Source organism: Carassius carassius, chromosome 39 (genome assembly GCF_963082965.1).
Source record: "Carassius carassius chromosome 39, fCarCar2.1, whole genome shotgun sequence".
NCBI classification, from domain to species: Eukaryota; Metazoa; Chordata; class Actinopteri; order Cypriniformes; family Cyprinidae; genus Carassius; species Carassius carassius.
Window position 1 is genome coordinate 2,233,750 of NC_081793.1, and position 18,122 is coordinate 2,251,871.

At 39.2% G+C, this 18,122-nt stretch overlaps 2 protein-coding genes across 4 annotated transcripts in view; one reads left to right on the forward strand and one right to left on the reverse strand.

The window, feature by feature from the left end:
• The window catches only part of g6pc3 (glucose-6-phosphatase catalytic subunit 3), a 5,986-nt gene extending 3,003 nt beyond the window's left edge, over nt 1–2,983 (forward strand). Inside the window, exons 2-6 of the mRNA XM_059530168.1 lie at nt 504–610; nt 729–819; nt 1,073–1,191; nt 1,262–1,403; nt 2,301–2,983. Of these exons, the coding sequence (XP_059386151.1) occupies nt 504–610; nt 729–819; nt 1,073–1,191; nt 1,262–1,403; nt 2,301–2,643 (802 nt within the window). The 3' untranslated portion in view covers nt 2,644–2,983. The remainder of the gene's footprint in view (nt 1–503; nt 611–728; nt 820–1,072; nt 1,192–1,261; nt 1,404–2,300) is intronic.
• Nucleotides 2,984–3,585: 602 nt separating this feature from the next.
• Nucleotides 3,586–18,122, reverse strand: part of tanc2b (tetratricopeptide repeat, ankyrin repeat and coiled-coil containing 2b) — a 136,681-nt gene continuing 122,144 nt past the window's right edge. For 2 of the 3 annotated variants that reach the window (XM_059530394.1, XM_059530395.1), the window contains 10 exons: nt 16,291–16,686; nt 16,119–16,212; nt 11,031–11,164; nt 10,820–10,943; nt 10,558–10,733; nt 9,926–10,058; nt 8,565–8,656; nt 8,315–8,461; nt 8,012–8,112; nt 3,586–7,931 (listed from right to left, as the gene is read on the reverse strand). In XM_059530394.1, the coding sequence (XP_059386377.1) occupies nt 5,876–7,931; nt 8,012–8,112; nt 8,315–8,461; nt 8,565–8,656; nt 9,926–10,058; nt 10,558–10,733; nt 10,820–10,943; nt 11,031–11,164; nt 16,119–16,212; nt 16,291–16,686 (3,453 nt within the window). In that variant the 3' untranslated portion in view covers nt 3,586–5,875. Of the gene's footprint in view, nt 7,932–8,011; nt 8,113–8,314; nt 8,462–8,564; nt 8,657–8,969; nt 9,003–9,925; nt 10,059–10,557; nt 10,734–10,819; nt 10,944–11,030; nt 11,165–16,118; nt 16,213–16,290; nt 16,687–18,122 lie in introns of all 3 variants that reach the window. The other variant, XM_059530393.1, reaches the window with a different exon arrangement.

The window sequence follows — 18,122 nt, forward strand, 5'->3', positions numbered from 1 at the left end:
CCCTCAACTGTTTACTTTCACTTAAGAAATAACTGACAGTTTTTTCGAGCATAATTTCCAAGGTGGATATTTTGACACATTTTGTATGTATTTGTCGGCACAAGAGCGAAAATAAGCAAATTCGATGTTCAAGTGATCTTATATATGTCTAATTTTTTTGTCCGAATCATATGAAATCTACAAATGATTTGAAAGTGATTTTATACTCACAAAAATCATATTAAATTAATGTAAAGTCTGCTTTAATTGTTGTGAAAATAATGTGTTAATATATGGGTGAAATGATCATTCAGTGTAACAGATATATTCGGACCTGCACTTATTAAATTATATAAAAGAATAAGTGACCGTACTACATTTTATTATATATTTTAAATGATTAAAAACGTATTTCTGACAAATGGGTAAAACCTAGCAATATTTACATTTTGTATAAAATAGATTATTTAAAATCTATTTTAGTTCTCAGTCACATGATTTCACATGTTGACTTTTTATGTCAGGATCCTGTTTGGCGAGAGGCCTTATTGGTGGATTGGACATTCTGGATTGTTTTCCAGAAACCCTCCGAAAGTCCAGCAGTTCATGTCTACCTGTGAGACTGGCCCAGGTAAAGCAGCAAAGTAATCCTCCTTATCACACATCACTGTACCTGAACCATTTCCAGATGTGAAGACATTAGAAAGCAGCTGCTGACCGTCATGATTCCTGGTCTGTGTCTCTCTCAGGCAGTCCGTCAGGTCACGCCATGGTCACTGCTGCTGTCTGGTGGGTGATTGTCTCTTTCCTGGCCTCCTTCTTTCACACTCGCACCGGCAGGTCTGTCTATAAGGCTCTCGTGATATACAGGTGCATCTCAATAAATTAAAATGTTGTGGAAAAGTTCAGTAATTCAACTCAAATTGTGAAACTCGTGTATTAAATAAATTCAATGCACACAGACAGAAGTAGGTTAAGTCTTTGGTTCTTTTAATTGTGATGATTTTTCACAACATTCTAATTTTTTGAGATGCACCTGTAGAAATGTTAGTTATTCATATGTAAACCAAACTGAACTATCTCTCTCTTACAGTAAGATATTAGCTGCAGTGCCGTATCTGTTGTATGCAGTATTTTTGGCATGTGTAGGCCTCTCTCGAATCTTCATCTTAGCTCACTTCCCACATCAAGTCATTGGAGGTCTTCTGGCAGGTCAGATATTGTATTGTATTGTATTGTATTGTATTGTATTGTATTGTATGTTCATGCACTCTCTCCACAGGGGTGTTGCTGGGGGTTTTTCTGAACAGGACTGTTCCTGAAGATCGCTCTCTGCTGTTCTTCTTTCGCTTCAGCTTGACTTTGCTGCTCGGAGCTCTTCTAATGCACGGTGCCCTGCAAAAGATCGGGGTCGATCTTTCTTGGTGTGTACAGTGTTATATTGAGTAAAAAACATTACATTTATTCAGTTTAAAACATTTAATTTCTCAATCTCATTTGTTATAAGTAAATGACAAATCTGTCTACCCACGATCATAACATATTGGGCCTTAAAATATCAATATCACTAATTATTATTTAAAAAATAATTGTATTATTTAAAAGATTACCTTTTTTTATATACTATATATATATATATATATATATATGTATGTGTGTGTGTGTGTGTGTATATATGATTTATATATTTTTTTTTTAGTGTTTAAGTGTTTTGAGTTTTTTTAAGGTTAATTGTAAAATGATTGATTGTAGGCACGGCAAGTTAGTTTATATAACACATTTCGTACACAATGGTAATTCAAAGTGCTTTACATAAAAAAAGTTAAATAATAATAAAGAACAATCATAACAAGAATAAAACAAGCAATTTTAAAACTTTTAAAATTATTAAAAAATGTACTTATTTAAAATGAATTTAAAACAGTTAGAAAATGATTTCACAAAAAAGAGTGAAAATCAGTTGTACATTTTAATGATATATCAATCATTAGTTTTCATCAGCTCACAAACCCCCTTCATTTCCCTCATGTTGTTGACAAACATGAGATATGTTTTTCATAGCTGTTATATTTTATATAGATATTTTTTTATTCTTGTGTAGAATAGAAATCTGTCAGATCAATGAGATAAATGAGTTAGGTCAAAAATATTCTCTATACATTACCTAAAAATGTGTCATTTAATAGATTGTTACTAACAACAGTTTTCGTCATGTCGTTTGTCATCAGTAACAGTGATCTACCCAGCTCTCTATGTTAATGAGTCTTAATGAACAGTTTTGTTCCCACTGCATACTTACCGTCTTGAACCCTGAACCACAGGTCAATCTCACTGGCTAAGCGGTGGTGTTCTCACCCCGAGTGGATTCGTATGGACACAGCGCCCTTCTCCTCTCTGAACCGGGACGCCGGGGTTCTGCTGGGACTAGGACTCGCACAGTACTGGAAGCCAGGAGGATGGGCTCTTCCATGGGTTCCCAGGACCCTCTGTCTGGCCCTCTCGTCCATAGCCCTCCACTACATCAACAGCTTCCCCGTGCCAACTGTTCCTCCTCTTCTCTTCTACTCGCTGTTCTTTCTCAAATACAGCATTGTGCCGCAGGTGGTCATGGTGCTGGTGCCAGGATTTGTGCATCTTCTCACAGCCAAACCCAAAATGGAGTAAAAGTGAACGTTGCAGCTTTTGGTGTTTGAACCTTTCGTCATACAGTAAGCTCTCGACACAAAAACAACCCTCAGCTTTAAGCTCAGTCATATATGGAGCTTTAAAGAATGTTTTTGGAGCAAAATTGAAAAGGTTTGCTGCACTGCAAAGTCTTAAGAAAAAAAATGTTTCTTGTCGCTGTTCCTCGATGATTCTTTTAAAAAGTACTTTGTAGAAGGCTGTTCTACTTCTGTTGTTGACTGTTTATTTTTTTTAATTAAGTTACTTGTATAGTCTCTTCTTGTGTAGAAGCCAAAATGTTTGGTTATAATAAACTTGCTTGTGAGCAAATAGAATCAAATGAGATTTTTAAATGTTCTGTGAAGAACTCACCACAAATAAGTTTTTTACATGACTGTTAAAAGGAATAGTTCACCCAAAAAAGATTTTCATCAGATTTGGAGAAATGTAGCATTGCATCACTTGCTCAACAACGGATGCTCTGCAGTGAATGGGTGCCGTCAGAATGAGAGTCCAAACAGCTGATAAAAACATCTACAAGTTTCTTATTAACATGCAGCATTTCACTTCACAAGACATTATTGTGTCTATTATTGTGATGTTTTTATTAGCTTTTTGGACTCCCATTCTGACGGCACCCATTCACTGCAGAGCATCCATCGGTGAGCAAGTGTGAGAAAGTGTGATAAAAAAAAACGTATCTACACCTGGAGGACCTGATGATGAGTACTTTGGGGGGGGGGGGGGGGGTATTCCTTGAATACTCATGATACTTGTTTTAATTAAATGGTTTGATTATTAACAGTTCTGTAACATTTGTATATAAAATATAGTAATATCACAACTAAATGAATATTAGGAGCTCGACCAGTGCTGTGCATTTCTTATATTGAATCAATTAAAAAAGGATTTAAAACCATATAAAAATGACAAGTGACATGATAAAAACACATTCTGGTTTATTGAAGTCATTAAACGTTTTCACAACGCTCTGAAAGCTCACATTTACAGACGAGGAACTCTGCTTAGCAAGCAAGTACATTAAAATCAACTCAAATCCAACTGAAAGGTAAAAAGAATGGCCAAACCCTTCAGAGGTAAATGTCACGTGGAGATGAGTGTGAGATTTCTTTTTTGTCAGCTGTGAACGTTATTTCTGTTTAGTTCCTCAATGGGAGGCATACGGCAGATTCACGAATGTCTGTGTATGTCGATTTCAGAGGGGAATGGAGGATAAATCATGCATCAGGTTATGTACAGAAAAAATAACTTCCACTTAAAAACCACAGCACCCTAAAGAGGCCCTTGACGAGCCCACATCAGAGTCCTGTGTTCTCAAGTGTTAATTACTTAGCTTTTCCCCGAAGTTGACCACGAGGCATCTCTAGACTCAAGCAAGTTTACACTGACAGCAACAGAAAGGTGAATATGGTTGCCTTTAAGACAAGCTGTCTAGATACCTGTCCTTATACAGTATTTTTGAGAAGATCTGACCAAAGCCACATTTAAGCTCGGCATGTTAATAGTATTGCGATCTGAAGCAGAAAACTTCAAAAGGAACTAGCTTTATATTGTATTTTTACACGACAAATACACTATTTCAAAACGGCTGGTTTAATTTTCGGTAGTGTGTGACGCCACTGAACTGTGTTTGACACGTGAGGCTCGTCAAGTCTTTGTCACGCTGCATTTGGCGACGCATTTGCTAAGGAGAGCAGGGTTTTGTATGCATGAACACATTTGGCCACTATATACAGCAAGTACACTGCGCACTATAAAGGCTGTTATATACACTTTTTTAATATCTTTTTAAAAACATAATTTTGCTCTTTTATATTATTGTTCATTCATTTGTTTGAAAAATTAGAATTGCACCAAGGACAATGACTGCTATTTTTTTTCTAGTAGTACAACTAATAACATGTTATTTTCCAGTGTTCACTGAAAGTTTGTAAGTAAGGACGTCCCATCCCAGATAAAAAAAAACAAAAAAAAACATCTCCAGTCCCTCAATATTCACATTCCATACAATCTTTACAAATGAATAAAGTGCTCTCTTTCTTTAAAATGTCACGGACAAAGATACAAATAAAAGTTAAAACAAACACATTTCACTTGATATACCGCCACTTCTTAGAACAATAAAGAAACTGAAAAAAGAAATTATATTTCTACCTTGCAAACGCCCCTGAAACTTTGTGTTGAGTAGTATACATACTGCGGAGTTCATAAGACGTCTATGGTGTGATACATTCTTCAACTTGAAATACAGCAGGATTGCCACTCCGGTACTTGGTAATTAACGAATTTTGTAAATAAAGACTAAGCCATATCCACAAAATGTGAGGATTACTTGAACATTTTTTAATTGTATTCCCAAAAAATGTTTTAACTAATATTATTGCCACACTACAACTTTGAATTTTGACACAAACAGTATTTCTGCTTGGGAGACAGAACTGTAAGGTAATAACCGTAAAGACAGTAACCTCTGGTCATAAACCCACTACTTTTAAATCATTATTTTGAAAATATTTGATACCGTTTCTAAAAGACCAAATCAATAAATACAAAATTAAAGACAAAAAGAAAACAAAATAAACCTGACAGAAAAGCTGCTTTAATATCTCTATACATCATATAACATATTAATCATAAATATTCCTCTTTTCCTTCTATAACTACAACTTAGCTTTTCTGTAACAGATTTTCACTTTTTACAGTATTGAACAATTCAACAATATCATGTCCAGAAAGCCTAGCAAATTTGTTTAATTTCATTGGGAAGAGAGAGAGAGAAGTGAGGAATGAATGCGTTCAACACATAGATTGCCAGTTTCATATCCGCTTTAGTACTGGGAACAATGGCAAAACACACTATTCCTCTGTGTATGGCCTCTGTTGTGGAACGTCAATAAATGTGCTTTCTTATATAATGTGCAGAGCTTTAAAGAACTTTTTTTTACTTTAACGTACTCTATATTCTAATTCTCCAAAAGGATGCCGTCCGAGTTTTTACCAACAGATTGAGTTGACCTAAAGTAGGCACAGGTATTTGTACACAGGTGTTTGTAACAATGTTTTTTAGTTTATTAAAAGTATTTCTTCTATGCAGTTTCCTTTACTTGAAATACTGGCTTTAATAACCTGCACCTACACAGTCCCTTATGCAAGACCTGACACAAACATTCACTGTCACTCACACCTTTGTGCCCACCCTTTTAGGTGCCTGTTAAACATTTGACTCCACAAAGGGTCTCTTTGGTTTGATGGGCGAGGTGGGACCTTGTCTGGCATCACGGGATAGCTGGCGGTACATGTTCTCCTGGTATGCCTGTGCCACGGGCATTGTCCGAGCCACCTTAACATCCTGGTACGTTGGTGCTTGGCTCACTCGCTCCAGTAGGTCTCGATCACGGCCCCCTCCATTGGCAAGCTTGCCCAGGGAGGATGGCTGTGGCTGGGCATAGTACTCTTCCTCTAGCATGTGTCCATTCTGGGCATTATTTGTCTTATTGTAGTAGGCAATATTGCCTAGAGATGTAGGTGGGCTGTAGGAGGAAGCAGTGGAGGCTTGGTGGATCAAATTACCAGGTGATGTGGGGCTAGTGATAACTGACTCCAGAGATGACAAAGGCCAGGCCCGGGAAGGCTGGTGAAGGTACTGCTGCTGAGTCCTAGCGGTCTTGTCAATGACGCCCATGAATGGAGTGGTTCGGGATCGGGTGGGCTCGCCCGAGTACAGTCCGCTCTGAGAGGGTGAGAGGGTCGATGGCTCGTCAAAGCTTCGTTCATATGTAGTCTGCAGCGGGATTTCCATTTGGGCAATGGAGGAGGAGGGCCTGAAGCCAGGGGGTAGATTGCAGCTGGAGCCTGAGGAGATATTACTGCTAGATGGGGAGAAGCGAAGATTTACACTCTGGGAGTGGATAAGTGGTCTGGGGGTCGATACGTGCTGTTTTAGGTCACTTGTATTGGCACTGATAGGTCTGCGCACTAGGTGGGGGATCTCTGGAGAGCCCAGTTGGCATTGTGGCAGAGCAGAGGCTGCCACTGCTCTCTCAAGTTCATGCTTGGAGACAGGATAGTATGCTGCTGACTGACTACGGCTTATCTGGGGGGTTTGGCTGAAGCGCATGCCTCCGGGTCCCCCTGTAGCTGACCGGTAGGCTGAAGCAGGACGCTGAGAGACCTCATCTTTCCCCAAGTTTGACTCCAAAACCCCAGCAGGCCCACCTCGGCCTCCATGCTGACACAGAGCTCCCACACTAAGGCTGGATTGTACTTGAGACATTGACCGGCCATCCAATGAGGGCTGGTACACCAGCCTTGGCTCTCGATCTCTCTCCCTGTCCACATCCATAGAGCTGCCCTGGTACCTACTGCTGAGTGGATGTGCCAACTGGCTGTACAAACTGTTACTGGGCTGGTTAGTGCGGACGATCTGTGCCATAGAGGGCTGCAGGCGAAGACCCTGAACCTGGTGGTGTTGACTGGTCTGAGAGCTCTGGGAAGGTTGCGACTGGAGTTGGAAGGATCGCTGGCTGCTCATCTTCAACAGTGGAGATTTAGGGCGGCTAGGTAAAGGATCCTGTTGGTAGCGGACTGGAGAGCCAGACTGGGAACGATATAGACACACACTCTCAATTGGAGGGCTACCTCTGTATGGAGCCCCACGCCTAAGAGGAGATGGCGGAGGACTCTGGTAGTCCATCCCCTGGTTCCCTCCACTACCCATGGGTGGAGGGCTGAACCGGTAGGAGGACTGATGGGCTGACGAGGTGTGGGGCGGACTCTGGTGGTAGTGGGAGTTCTGATGTGTTGGAGAGATACTCGGGGAGGTGGACTGGTAACTATGATGGGTAGGAGATGACATGGAGGAGGAGCTTGGGTGGAACTCAAAGGCCTGCCCTCCAGATAGGTAGCCAGTGTCATGATGGCCTGGAGAAAGGGGTGGACTACGTATAATGGCAAGGCTGGAAGCATTACACATAGACACAGCCTCTAGCTCTTGTTCCAGGAAGTCATCATCCTCAAACAAGTCTTGGACGGGCTCCATATCATCCAGTCTTGGCTCCGGGGGAGGGGTATGATGAGGGGGCTCCTCATCTTCCTCCACTGGCAGGGGAGATGGTGGTGGAGATGGAGGAGGCTCAAGGTCTGGTTCCTCTGATTGGGTAACTTGCCTGTACTCCTCCTCCACACGCTGAAGGAGACGCTGGATTTCACGATTGTTGGGACACAGCTTTATGGCTTCCCTCAGGTCATCTAGCGCTTCAGTGAATTGCCTATAAAGCAGCAATGAAAATATTAATCTACCCTTAAGAAACTTGATTCATAAGGAAATAAAATAATGGAAGAACCCTACCTGCTGCTACGCTTGGCACGGGCTCTAGCATAGAATGCCTCATAAGACTTAGGCTTCAGTTCCAGAGCCTTGGTGGCAAACTCTTCCGCCATACCAAAGTCCTGGAACCAAGAAAGTGTTCAGTAAAATCTATTTAGTTTTTTAATTTGAAGGTTGAAATTTCATTATTTTGCACAGTTGTATCAGACATGCTGCATGCTGCTGTTACAATATCACAGCATCACACAAGATTCATAAGCATTACGGTGCGCTAGAATGACACCTTGCAAAGAGTATTTTTAGAAACATTCATGCTGTTCTCACATTCATTTTCCTCCGACAGCGAGACAAGTTCAGGAACAAAGACACTTTGAGCTCCTTAAAGGTCTTCAGGTCCTCACTTAATCCTTCTCGGGGAAATTTCTTCAGAGCATACTGGTAGCGCTGAGCTGCCTCCTTCACTTTACCCTTCTGTAAGTGAAAAGATGATTGACTGTGTAAATACAGAGAATCCATGACTTTGTTTGAGGAAAATCTGTGCAAACATCTGAGGTGAATTGTGTGTAAATCTGACCTTGTAGAAGCCATCTCCTTCTTCTAAAAGTTTACTCAGCAGGATAATCATGATGTCAGGTTTAGATGTTGCCATTGCCCAGGTAGCAGGACCTATGGGTAACAGGATGTTTGATGGGTCAAAATGAACAACTGGTTTGAGGGGAAAACATGGAGAGAGAGACGGAGGAGTGCAGAGCACTCAGGAATCATAACAAACAGATGAAGGCGAGAACAACAGGATGAGGATGCCTTCAGGGTGAACTCAAGTTCTCATTCCCCGTAACCTTTCATATTTAATACTTCATGGCAGTTTACAGTGCCAGTCAAACCTGCAGCACCCAAACACGCCACTGCACACAGAAAAGTGAGCTGTCAGGATGCCTGAAGGGAAGCAAGATGCAAGCAGCCTGAGCACAAGCATTACCTCCTTTATGCCGACTTGGCAGTGTCTGACATCCTGTGGCAGGAAGTCAGGGGTTGTAAGAGCGAAGGAATGAGGATCGGGGTTGCGAGAGTATAAGATGGGGTGAGTGGCACAACCATAGGTGGTGATGAGAGTGGCGTGTGTGTAGGTGAGTGAACGTGAGAGTGGGAGAAAGAGGAAGTTAAGAGTAATGCAGTGGTCGTGGAAGAAAAGTGAGGGGGAACACAAAAAAAGCAGCCGTGAGTGGTGGGGAAAAAGAGATTCAGCTAAAAGATTTGAAATTAAAAGTAAAACAGCAAAACAACACCAGCACTAACAACGTTAAACTACCTCTTACCAACAACTGAATTGACAAACAGAGAGAGAAAGACAGTAAAGAGAAAGAGCAACAGAGAAAGAGAAACATGTAGCCAGTGAAAGCAAATGCAAAGACTACAAACAAAAAGACGTACTGTATTAATCAAGAGCAGTTGGAGTAAGTGAAGTAAAGCACAGAGCAGCAGAATGCTAGAGCAACTGAGTTACATGAAAACACATACATGTGGACTTTTCAGTGATTTATCTTCTTGTAGAACAAGCTAATGTTAATTTCGCTCCCCTAGACATTTTCTTTTTGCCAGCCATTGGCTGGTAGGTGATTCCTGGTTTTACTGTGCCTATAGAGAGATTAGGTTTCTACAATATGGGCAGTGTCTGAGCCACATTAACACTGGGTAAATTCACAAGCACTAACTGTCAATCAGAAGCAATCTGATTTCACATATTCATTTAAACGTGTATCGTTTGCACTATTTTTTTCCCTTACTGGCTGGAATATTTCAGGACTACAATACCCCTTTCAATCAGATGAAAATTTAATTCAGATTCAATAGGACAGAATGAAGTGTTTAAATGAAGGCATTTAAATTTGATTAGGCCATCAGTCAGATTATTTGGTTGCATGTAAGTTGTCATACCGATTTTAGCTCCTTTCTTCAGCAGGGCAACCACCACAGATGTGTTTCTGCAGCCAACTGCCCGGTCCAGAGGACGCATCCCACTGTAGTCAACATGCTCGATCAAAGCCCCGTGATCCACCAGGAACTGCACCTGAGAGAAGAAAGAAACTCAGTAATGGAGGAAATAAGAATATTTTGTAGCTTTTCATCATGCATACATTAAACACAATGAAGTGTAGGTACAAACGGCTCTGGATTAGCACAGAAAATAATCTCTAAAGACTCTTTTCTTGGTTTGTAAAAACAAACAGTGGACTCTTACAGAAAGCTCCCTGTTACTGGACCAACATATTTTTTGCAGCTTTATAAAAAATGAAAAGACAATAGAAATGATTTTCTGTGGTAATACACAGCACTGCACCACTGTTCAAAGAGACTAATTTGTTTAACCCACTACATCAATTTAAACATAAATATCAGAATTTCATAAAAATGCAATTGCACTTTATGTAGTTGTGTAATGGTTTTTAATAGTTATTAGTTTTTAATAAATAGTATAATTTATTAAATCAACACCATGATGAAACAAGACGAGACAAACTTTGAAAACCTTAACCCAAAAATGCCAAGCTAACTGAAATATCACTCACCACTTCTGAGTCTCCATAGAAGGCAGCCAGATCGAGAGGCGTTCGTCCATTTTTATCAGTGTGGTCTGTCGCTGCACCCCTTTCCACCAAGCAGCGAACCACAGTCAGATGTCCTTTCAAACATGCCCAGCTGAGTGCAGTCAAACCCTCCTTATCCATTAGATCTATAGATGCACCTACAAATAAACATAAGATATGAGGTATATGTGATGCAAACCTCATTAAACAGTGTTTTTGTGCCATAAAGGTGTGTATCATGTACCCTGAGCCATTAGGAACTCAACCGTGTCTAGGTGCCCTTCTGAGGCGGCCATCATGAGTGGAGTACGGCCTTGTTTATCAGCCAGGTTTACATCCACCCCATGCAACACTAAAAGATCCACAATCTGAAAGAGAGGGTACAGCTAAAACATGTAGACACATTCTCTATCTTTCAAAAATAAAGCTGGAAAACAAGTCTTTTTATCAATCACCTGCCAGTGCCCTTGACGCACAGAGCTGAAGAGCGGCACGACTCCTCTCCGGTTGGGCTGCGCCACAGAAGAACCCTGCTCCAACAGCAGCTGACAAACCTCCAGCTTTCCCCGACCTGCTGCTGCTGACAGCGCTGAGGAGAAGAGCAGGAGAGAGCTGTCAATCATGACATCCAGCTAACAGAGAGCATTCTCAGAACACTGGCTAACGTTCTGCTTGGTTCTCAGTGTTATGAACAAAGATTCCTCTTCTAACATAAACAAAAAGTTTAGTAATGTTCTCAAAGATTTAGCACAAAAACATTATTTATATGTGACCCTGGACCATAAAAAAAAATCTTAAGTCGTTGGGGTATATTTGTAGCGATACATAAAAAATACATTTGTATGGGTCAAAGTTATTGATTTTTCTTTATGCCAAAAATCAATAGGATAAGTAAAGATCATATTCGATGAAAATAGTTTCTAAATTTCCTACTGTATATATATTAAAACTTAATTTTTTAATATACTAAAAAATTAGTAATATGCATTGCTAAGAACCTCATTTGGACAACTTTAAATGTGATTTTCTCAATTTTTTTGCACCCTCCAATTCCAGATTTTCAAATAGTCGCATCTCGGCCAAATATTGTCCCTCAATTTTGAAAAATTGACCCTCATGACTGGTTTTGAGGTCCAGGGTCACATATATAGGGTTTATGAAAAGTTTTCTTTCCTGAAATGTTTAAGTTGGATATTTGGCTCATGCTTTTTAAATGTTACTACTTGTTTCTGAATATTCAGAAAACATTTAAAAGTAACATTCCAATAATTTTTTTTTGTTGCAAAATTAGAAAATGGGATGCTTCCTTAACATTCACATAACCAAGATTTTTTTTTTGACATTTAGAAATAATGTTTTTTTAATACAAACATTAGAAAAATATTCTTGGAACATATTTTTGTGTGGACACCGTTTTAAAAACAAAAATACTGCACTACATATGCATTCTTTGCACAGAGAGTGATCCCAAATTGCAACGTGACAAGCTCAAAATTAATCCTCAAGGTAGGACAAAGTGAAAGAAATGTTACATATATTTATATTAGATTTTCCATCAAGTTTAGCCAATAAGTCAGTTGTGGAAGTTCATGAGAAAGATTTTATTAGTTTATGTCATATATTTTGGGAATGTCCTGAGGTACATATTTTAAAATACTTAAAATATTATTAAAAAAAGAAGCTAGGATTGTTGTTCATTTGTATTTATATTAATTGTTTATTATTGTTCAATGTTATATTTAAAAAGTTAAAAGGAATGGAAGAATGCATATGTATGAACAGATTTAGTGATTTGGAAATGATATGTAAAAGTAAAGACTTAAAAGCAATATGAAATATGTATGATGTAAAAGAAAATCATATGTATCTACAGGTGCTGGTCATATAATTATAATATCATCAAAAAGTTGATTTATTTCACTAATTCCATTAAAAAAGTGAAACTTGTATATCATATTCATTCATTACACACAGACTGATATATTTCAAATGTTTATTTCTTTTAATTTTGATGATTATAACTGAAAAACTAAGGAAAATCCCAAATTCAGTATCCCAGAAAATTAGAATATTGTGAAAAGGTTAAATATTGAAGACTCAAACATCTTAACTCAAAACATCTGCAAAGCCTTTAAATGGTCTCTCAGTCTAGTTTTGTAGGCTACACAATCATGGGGAAGACTGCTGACTTGACAGTTGTAAAAAGACGACCATTGACACCTTGCACAAGGAGGGCAAGACACAAAAGGTCATTGCAAAAGAGGCTGGCTGTTCACAGAGCTCTGTGTCCAAGCACATTAATAGAGAGGCGAAGGGAAGGAAAAGATGTGGTAGAAAAAAGCGTACAAGCAATAAGGATAACCGCACCCTGGAGAGGATTGTGAAACAAAACCCATTCAAAAATGTGGGGGAGATTCACAAAGAGTGGACTGCAGCTGGAGTCAGTGCTTCAAGAACCACTACACACAGACGTATGCAAGACATGGGTTTCAGCTGTCGCATTCCTTGTGTCAAGCCACTCTTGAACAACAGACAGCATCAGAAGAGTCTTGCTTCAAAAAGGACTGGACTGCTGCTGAGTGGTCCACAGTTATGTTATCTGATGAAAGTAAATTTTGCATTTCCTTTGGATATCAGGGTCCCAGAGTCTGGAGGAAGAGAGGAGAGGCACACAATCCAAGTTGCTTGAGGTCCAGTGTAAAGTTTCCACAGTCAGTGATGGTTTGGGGTGCCATGTCATCTGCTGGTGTTGCTCCACTGTGTTTTCTGAGGTCTAAGGTCAACAGAACTTCATGCTTCCTGCTGCTGACCAACTATTTGATGCAGATTTCATTTTCCAACAGGACTTGGCACCTGCACACAGTGCCAAAGCTACCAGTACCTGGTTTAAGGACCATGGTATCCCTGTTCTTAATTGGCCAGCAAACTCCCCTGACCTTAACCCCATAGAAAATCTATGGGGTATTGTGAAGAGGAAGATGCGATATACAAGACCCAAGAATGCAGAAGAGCTGAAGGCCACTATCAGAGCAACCTGGGCTATTATAACACCTGAGCAGTGCCACAGACTGATCGACTCCATGCCACGCCGCATTGCTGCAGTAATTCAGGCAAAAGAAGCCCCAACTAAGTATTGAGTGCTGTACATGCTCATACTTTTCTGTGTTTATACTTTTCGGTTGGCCAAGATTTCTAAAAAAATTGGGATTTTCCTTAGTTTTCAGTTACAAACATCAAAATTAAAAGAAATAAACAATTTAAATATATCATTCTGTGTGTAATGAATGCATATAATATAGAAGTTTCATTTTTGAATGGAATTAGTGAAATCCACTTTTTGATGATATTCTAATTATATGAACACCTCCTGTATATATATATTATGTGTAAATAGGGAGAAGAGCCTGTTGGGAAGTTGAGCCACCCCTTGTTTCCACAACAAATTAAGAGTTATCTACTTTACTCACCCAGTGATGGAGAGGGGCCCATTGAATGACTGGTAACTACACTTTTGTACACTTTTTTTTTATGTTTAAAATACTTTTTTTTAACATTCAAGGACTCATGCTTCTTCTGTCTGAACAATTATTGTTCAGTTAACAATGAACATGAATAAACAAATAACAATTAACAATGTTTATGAAAATGGGCCATTGGAGTTTTATGAAATTGTATTTCCCTGCAGCATTTATAAGTAGGATGTTAAGGACAATTAGCCCAGTTCTGTAAAGTAAATTGCAGTCAGTTTTCTTATTCTTCAAATTGAGCATTATTTTGTTCTGAACTTTTTAAATAATTTGAAAAATGCCTTTAAAGTAAAAAAAAAAAAACGGTATCTTTAAATGAAGAACTTTTAGAAAGTAATCCATCCATCTATTCTATTATTCTATTATCCAAACCTATTTGTCCTTATTTGAACAATGTCTAAAACTTGGTATTACAAGCACTTCCTGTGTCTGTTTGGCTCTTTAAGAAGAATCGCCTTATGTATCCTCAAGTTGTAAGTCACTTTAGATAAAAGCATCTGCAAAATGACTAAATGTAATGTAAATGTATCAGGATCACAGGGAGCTGGATCCTAACCCAGCGTCTAGAGCCACAGTTAGTGAAACTCCCTGCATCGATGACCAGTCCATCACAAGGCTCACACATAGATTTTAATAAGTCATTTTTGACTAATTTCTCTTCTTTTGATTTAGCATGAGGTGAAAAGTTTCAGTTTAACTTCAGCATAATCAGTAGCACAGTTTAACTCCTTGTGGCTCAACTTACCCTCTACCTAGGCTCAATTCAACCCTCACTGTGGGCAGGTTGAGCCAAGAGACCACTTTTTTGGGAAAGCCATATTTTAAAAGCAGTTTATTTGAGATCCAAAGTGATTATTCCCAAGGATGCACCATATTATGAAATTCATGTACATATTTTAATTGTATATTTTCAGCAGTAGCCAAGAAACATTGTATTAGTAAAAAATGATAGATTTTTCTATTATGCCCAAATCATTAGGATATTAAGTAAAGATCATGTTCCATGAAGATATTTTGTAAATTTCCTACTGTAAATATATCAAAACTTAACTTTTTTTTTTTGCACCCTCAGATTCCAGATCTTCAAATAGTTGTATCTCGTCCAAATATTGTCAGATCCAAACAGACCATACAATAATGGAAATATTATTTATTATCAGCCTGTATAAATCTCAATTTCGAAAAATTTACACTTAAAATTGGTTTTGTGGTCATTTTTAATTCGACACTCATTCACAATGGTTTCCCTCACAGTTTTATACCTTTATCTTTTAGTCCACACACATGGACCCCATAACCTAGGAAATAGCAGGTACATACTAACACTTTGTGTGTTTATGTGTGTGCATACTGTGTTTACCAGTTTAAGTGGACCAGTGTGCTCACTCGCTCTTGACTTGCTGTTAAGTCAAAGCTATGACTGTTTGAGTCTAAACTAACCAGTAGGCAATCTACAAAACAAACTACAGATGCACCGATTATGATTCTTCATGGATGATTCCGATAGTCAGCAAATGGGCTGATTCTGATACCGATAGCTGATCTTTTATGTTTAATTTTTTAAGCAAGAGACAAGAAAGCATGAAAGAGTACATGAACAAGCTGTTTATTAGCTCTATTGCAGGCTGAACCATTTGAAATTAGAACAACTACTGCATTTTAATCACAGTCCAAACAAAGATGCTACATACATGTAGCATGAGCATGTTATTTTTTTATTTAATTTTAGATTGTACAATTACAAGATTTAAAGCAAACAGAGCTTTGTGAAATTATGCTAAAAATGCACATTCACTCTCTGACAAAGAGAGTACTTACAATATTACTTAAAATTATTGAATAAAATAATAAACAATTACAAAGCATTTTCGGTTTCAGTTTCCAGAATCAGGGTCCAGAATTTTCATTTTGGTGCATCCCCTTCATCCCTTTCATGCCAGTTAGGATGCTGCCTCAGTAGGCAGCTGTCAATGCAGGCAGCTTAGATTGAAAAAGCCTATATAAGTGGAGCTCTACCTGTCTCACCCCACAGGGTATCATAGCTGTTAATCTGGGCGTGTTGAGTGTCCTCTTCATCCCTCTCAGGCAAGTCCAAGAGATAAGACACAATCTTAAAGACACAGATACAGTTAGTAGCTATATGAGCAAGACGCATGCAAGGAATTGTGTGACACCAACATGCCATTACCTCTGTGTAACCCATGCTGGCTGCTGCTATAAGGGCCTGCTGTACTGCCACGCTCTTGTTGAAGGTCACAGGCTGTGGGGACGTCTGCTGCCGAGTCTGTGCGTCCGCCTGTGTCTGTTGTTCAGACTCTTCTGGAGTCTCTTCCTGCTCCTCCACCTTCTGCTTGGACTCCTGCGGCTCCTCCGCTGCATCGTCCTGTCGCTCAGGGCTGGAGGGCTGTGACTCCTGGGGCGTGGCTTGTGTGGGAGAGGGTGTGGCCTGTGACTGTGTGGGGGAGGGGCTCTGGAGGTTCATCTGACCCCAGTCACTCTGAATGAGGAACTTCACCACCTCCAGATGTCCTCTAAGAGCAGCATGCACTAGGGCACACTGACCATGCTTGTCCAAGTGGTCGAGCTAAAGAGAAGGCAGACATGCACATAAATATCATTCTGCATGCGGACTGCGGAAGCAAAGGAACCGACTAAACCATAAGCTCCAGTCTGACGGACTGACTTTACGCTAATTCTGTGAACAGTGTTGTGCATGAACACGTTCAATGAACGACGTTCAATGAACACGTTCATATTTCGCCGAACGCTGAACTGAACGAATCACTTTTCATACAATGAACGTGAACGAGAGCGGCGCTCACTCTCGCAGGAATGAACAGCACGCGCAGTTCACGTTCACGCTCATTTGAAAAGTCAGGTTTTACCAGTGCTTAATTTGAGCCGGAACATGTCATCATGTCACATCGTCACCTCCGACATTGGATCCGGCACCTCCTGTGTCACTAAAATTAATTGCCTAAATGAAAAAAAAAATTACTGTTTGTGTAGTGTTCAATGTTTGTGACACATGACTTGCGCGCTTGTTGTACTAGTTGAGATTGCTGTTAGCCTCGATCGTTTCACGCAGGGGAAAAATGTCAAAAAGACAGGAATGTTTGCTTAACTTTTTCAAATACGCTGGACAGTCAGATCCCAAACAAGCAAAAATCGTTTCCGCTGATCAAAAAGGAGACCACGGTGGACACAGTAGCCTAGTAGGCTATCGATATCTCGTTATTTCGACATAATAAAGACATTTTAATCTGCATTAAGCCACATTAAGCGTTCTTATAATGGTTTTCTATGGGAGGAAAATGCTTAACCGTTCATATTATGGGCTCATCTGATTTTTTGTACATAGCATAGCCTATTTGTTAGGATTTTAGTATCATAATTATTAGGCTAATAAACGCACGCACAATTATCCGTGAACTTGATTTGAACAAATGCCTTTTAACTTGAGTGTGCAAAATGCAGAATTAAATTAATGTGCAGAAATTTGTACAAATATAGAGTAGGCTATGTAGGCATACTATACTGTTGTAGCCATTAAAAAAAGCGCGTTTCATATTTGTTAAAATATTATAATTTTTTTTTCATTTATTTTGATTTAGGAAAAGTGAACAGCACGACCGAGTAAGATAGGATGCGCAATATGAGACATGGAGCGGGTCCGACATGATTTTGACCGTTGAAGTTGAAGTTGTTATAGAAAGCCTTTCTTTAAAGTGAATTTCGTTTTGTATAAATTTAACAAATGAACGTGAACTAGTTCGTTTTTAGATATGTGAACTTAGTTCATTTTTTTTTTTAAATGAACTATGAACATGAACTAGTTCATTATCATCTGTGTGAACTGAACTTTGAGCTAGTTCTTTTTAAGTATGAACTGGCACAACACTGTCTGTGAATCCTGGATGGATTTTTAACAGTCCCACAGGCAACCAAAGTAAAATATTTGCACTTCGGGGGAAGATCTAGTCACTAATTTTGACAACATTTGCAAGGTGGGTATCATCA